This window comes from Euprymna scolopes, chromosome 43 (assembly GCF_053919585.1).
Source record: "Euprymna scolopes isolate OS-2025 chromosome 43, ASM5391958v1, whole genome shotgun sequence".
Classification (NCBI taxonomy): Eukaryota; Metazoa; Mollusca; class Cephalopoda; order Sepiida; family Sepiolidae; genus Euprymna; species Euprymna scolopes.
Window position 1 is genome coordinate 53,460,459 of NC_136524.1, and position 5,000 is coordinate 53,465,458.

At 33.5% G+C, this 5,000-nt stretch overlaps 1 protein-coding gene across 4 annotated transcripts in view; it reads left to right on the plus strand.

Moving 5' to 3' along the window:
* Positions 1 to 5,000, plus strand: part of LOC145268349 (uncharacterized) — a 344,873-nt gene that overhangs the window by 320,688 nt on the left and 19,185 nt on the right. For all 4 annotated transcript variants that reach the window (XM_080123867.1, XM_080123866.1, XM_080123868.1 and 1 more), the window contains exon 3: positions 2,664 to 2,767. In XM_080123867.1, the coding sequence (XP_079979993.1) occupies positions 2,664 to 2,767 (104 nt within the window). The remainder of the gene's footprint in view (positions 1 to 2,663; positions 2,768 to 5,000) is intronic.

Here is a 5,000-nt window from a genome sequence, read left to right on the forward strand (position 1 = left end):
ATGATAATAACTCAAATCATTCCCAGGGTTGAATCGAGGATGGCTGATATGGGAGGTTAAAACAAATGGAGTTAGACAAAACGGAGGTGTGAGTTGAGATGACAAATGCTGTCATGTTTTTTTTTTTTTCTAAATTGAGAGAAAACAAAGGTTTTTAAATTAGTTTCTATGTTGAACTCGTATGATAGAGACCACTAATAATGAGGTTATGTCTGTGGAAGTCGATCAAGAGGCATTGAATAGTGCAAGTCTTCCATGGGTTGCACGAGATAGTCGACCAATAATTTAGAAAGCAAACTTTGATAACTGGTAAGTGCGAAATGTTACATCAACCTGACATCTGTTTGTATGTCACCATACGATTCCAGTTAACTAAATGATCAGCTAAGAGAATGTTAGTGTCTCTCTCCGGAGTCAATTCTTTCCAAAATTAAAACCTTTAAGAAATGCACAGCAAACGTCTCCTTGTGTCTCTTCAGCATGAAAAGAAGTAAAAGTTGCATAAAAAATAAAGTGACTATAAAGAAGTGATTATGAGAGACCTTTATATAAATACCCTCCCTATAATTAGCATAATAATAATAATAATAATAATAATAATAATAATAATAATAATAATAATAATAATAATAAAATTGTCATGTCAGCATTGACTGGCACCATACCAAATAGCTGTGAAAAGTTAAGAAGGATTGGAAGACTCAGGACAGAAAGCACTAATCAGATATCCACAGGATGGGTGCGGAGAGAACTGGGACCTTGGGGATGCTTCATTTCCCTCAAATTCCAATAGCTCTAACAAGCAAGAAATCAATGGCAAATGGCTATTGCGATAACGTATTTACTTACAAAGGTTATCAAAAGAGATGGAGATAACTGGAAATCTGGGGAGATTTGTTGCCATCTAGATTCTAGCGAACACTACCGGTTGTTTTCAGTGAGTAATTTTGGATAATGATCTGTGTGAAAACTCCTAGTGAGTACAAATAATAATATACCTAGAAGGAAGAACATAATTCACACCTATATTAGAAGGGCATGGTTAGTATTGGAATCTTGGGGAGGCTTATTGTCGTTCAAATTACAGAGAAATCAATGGTAAACAGTTTTTGCGATAATGCAAAGCTGTTTGCAATGCTTATTGAAAAAAAATAGCAGAGAGTGCTGGAAATTTAAGACTCAGACTTTAAGGAACACCACTTATTATTGCCATTTGAACAATCACTAACAACTCACGTGAAAACTCATGTGAATTAACAATACATAGTAATACTTTTTTTTACAAAGGGTCACCATTTATCAAGGCTAATAGGTGTATAAGGAGGTCACTACATTATCAAGGCTTGAAGGCCACTCGAGGATAAGTGGTACTGGGTGTACGGTAGTCATCAGGATAACAGTGTAGTAATGGTTATTAGTGAGAATTTGGTATAATTTAATTATTTAAGGAAAAGGCTCAGCAAGGACTTGTTTACATTGGACTTGAAGACAATCATATTGTAGTCACCTGGAAAGCAAGCCAGTGGAACAGAGTTCCACTGGTGAACTGGTGAACAGTTCTAGGAAAGAAGTTCTGTTCATGGAATCCACGTTTAGATTTTGGTACAGATAGAGAGTGGGGGAAAAATGTTGATAGTGGTTGTAGTTAGAGGAGTGATTGAAGCTCAGACGAGCAGCCATCATGAAAATAACGATAGAACAGAGTCAGGCTAGCAATATCTCTTCTGTGAGAAAGAGGTTGCAGAGAAGAGATAGAGCACATCACCTACTAGGTTTCGAAGCTGGTTTTGAACTCCATAAAGGAAGGATAGGGAGTTCTAAGCAGCTCCTGCCCAGATGTGGCAACAGTACTCCATTCTAGGACATTCTTGGCTCCTATACAGGCAGAGGATTGTATCAGAAGTGAGATATCTACTAGAGCGGTACCATAATCCAAAAATTTTTCCAGTAACTTTGGTAACGGTTTGCATAAATTTGAACACACTTCCTTTCGTGGTGAGCTGTATCTTTGTTGAGGTGAAGGGTTCATTTGAAATATTTACAAACATGATCATACCTGCAGCACCGTTAAAAGTGTGAAGTTAAAGAGGGGTGGGGGACTACTATCCAACAGGCCACCATCTCTAAAGTTACAATCAAGGATGTTCCCTCATCCCCTTTCATCTCCATTACTAAAAGGGCGCCATTTATCCTCATCTCCTGATACTACCAGAGTCGACTGTCTGAAGATATTAGCTTCCTGACCTAAAGTACACCAAACGTTGATGTTATTGTTTGTTTGTTTGTTTGATTTTTTTCCCCCCTTTTTTTCCTTTACAAAGCTCAATCAGGTTCTTGAAAATAAAAACCAAACCAACAATATTTCCTCTACAAAACAACCAAACCAAACACCATGAATAAATATTTGATGATATAAAGAACTTGAAGCATAATACCTTTTTACCCAAATTACTGCGTTCGGCATTAAATAACCTAAAAAAGGGTTGATATGCCGTAAAACAAAACAATGAAATCAATCATTTTCATCTCTTTCTCTTATACATTGTACATCGTATTTTACATCCTATGAAACCCCTGGTCCATATGTAATGACTTGATGTAGAGCATATTTTACCCTCTCGGATTCTAATGTTCCTTTTTTTTTTTTCTTCTTTCATTTCTAGCTGTTCTGCAATTATACACAGTGGCAGCATCAGTTGTGGCAATCCAAGCAAGAATGACTGGATACTTTCTCTGCATGAATTACCTTTCTCAACTATATACTAGTGTAAGTAATATTATTTAAATCATCATCATCATCATCATCATCATCATCATCATCATCATCATCATCATCATCATCATCATCATCTTAAGCATCACCATCATCATCATCATCATCATCTTAAGCATCATCATCTTAAGCATCAAGACCATTATCATCATCTTTATCTTAATCATCACCATCATAATCATTATCATCATCTTAATCATCATCACCATTGTCTTCATCATCTTTATTTTAATCATCACCACCATCATCTTCACCATCCTTCTCATCTTCATCATCATCTTCATCATTATCTTCCATCATCATGCCAGTAACCAGGTTTGCCTATAAGCACGAAGGTTTAGGCAACTGATCACATTTTTGGTGTTCACAGCGAAATACAAACCTCGACATTTTATATCACTTCGAATTATTTTCATCGCAGTAAAAGTCACAGTATATTGTCACCTGTTCGCAGTGCCCCATTATGTATATATGTATATGTATATGTACATATGTATATATATATGTATATATATACACATGTATATGTATATGTATTATGTCAGGTCATGTCATATGCTACTGTTACCATGTAACCCAGTACTACCTGCCTCATGGTCGGGTCACCGGCGACTAAACTGGTTCCCCCACCAGACTTGTTTGGTGAGGAGGGCGGCTAGTCTCCCTGAAGGATTAAAAACAAGACCTTCCAAAGGGCGAATGAACTCTTTTTCTGGGTCAACGGCCAACTAGAACCGTGTATATTTGTGTGTGTGTATACGTGTATTGGGGTAAGCCGTGGTGAAGGCAACCTTTCTAGGAGAAGCAAATCTCTGATTTAAAAAACCATAAAGCGGAAGACCAGTACCCGCATTAAGCTGGTCTGCAGTTTAATTTGTTGCTGGCTATCTTGCTCTTGCTTGTTGCTGGATCTCAACATTTTGAACCGAGAGAGAGACTTAGCTGTCGTACAAAGCTAAGACTCTTTAACATCACATTTGTATAGATACTCCCTCAGACATTTGGGTTCACGGATTTTAAATGTCTGATGGAGTGGCACTCGTCTGACAAGACGTTGCAATCATCATATGTATATATATGTGTGTATATATATATGTGTATATATATGTATATATATGTGTGTATATGTATATGCATATATATATACATATGTATATGTATATATATGCATATATATGTATATATGCATATGTATATATATATGTATATATATGTATATCTATATATATATGTATATATATATGTATATATATGTATATATATTTATATGTATATATGTATATACATTTATATGTATATATGTATATGTATATATATATATGTATATGTATATGTATATATGGATATGTATATATATATATTTATATGTATATATGAATATGTATATATATATATTTATATGTATATGTATATATATATGTATATATGTATATGTATATATATGTATATATATGCATATATATTGCGGGAGACCAGTACCCGCATTAAGATGGTCTGCAGTTTAACTTGTGGCTGGCTATCTTGCTCTTGCTAGTTGCTCGATCTCAACATTTTAAACCTAGAGAGAAACTTACCTTTCGTACAAAGCTAAGATTCTGTGACACCATCTACCAGGCATTTGTCTATTAAAATGGTCCTATGGCGATGGAAGTCATTTGTGGGCTTATGGACTTTTAGTGTCTGAGATAATGGCATTTGTCTAACAAGACGTTGCAATCATCATATATATATTTATGTATATATGTATATGTATGCACATATATATGTATATGTATATATATATGGATACATATATATGTATATGTATGCATATACATATGGATATATATATGCATATATATATATTTATATATATATATATATATGCATATGTATTTATATATGTGTATATGTATTTATATATATGTATATGTATTTATATATATGTATTTATATATATGTATATGTATTTATATAGATGTGTATATGCATGTATATATATGTGAATATGTATGTATATATATATGTATATATATATATATATGTATATGTCTGCATATATAAATATATATATGTATATATGTACAGTGATGATCATATTTATTGGCACGGTAAAATAAAAGTTAAATTTTGTCTAATAAATTCTAAAAAAGGGATTAAATTAAAGAAAATAACAAAGTATATTATGTATTTTTAACTGGCCTTTCCGATGCAGCAATCGGATTTTAGAAAAAATAAATAACAAAGG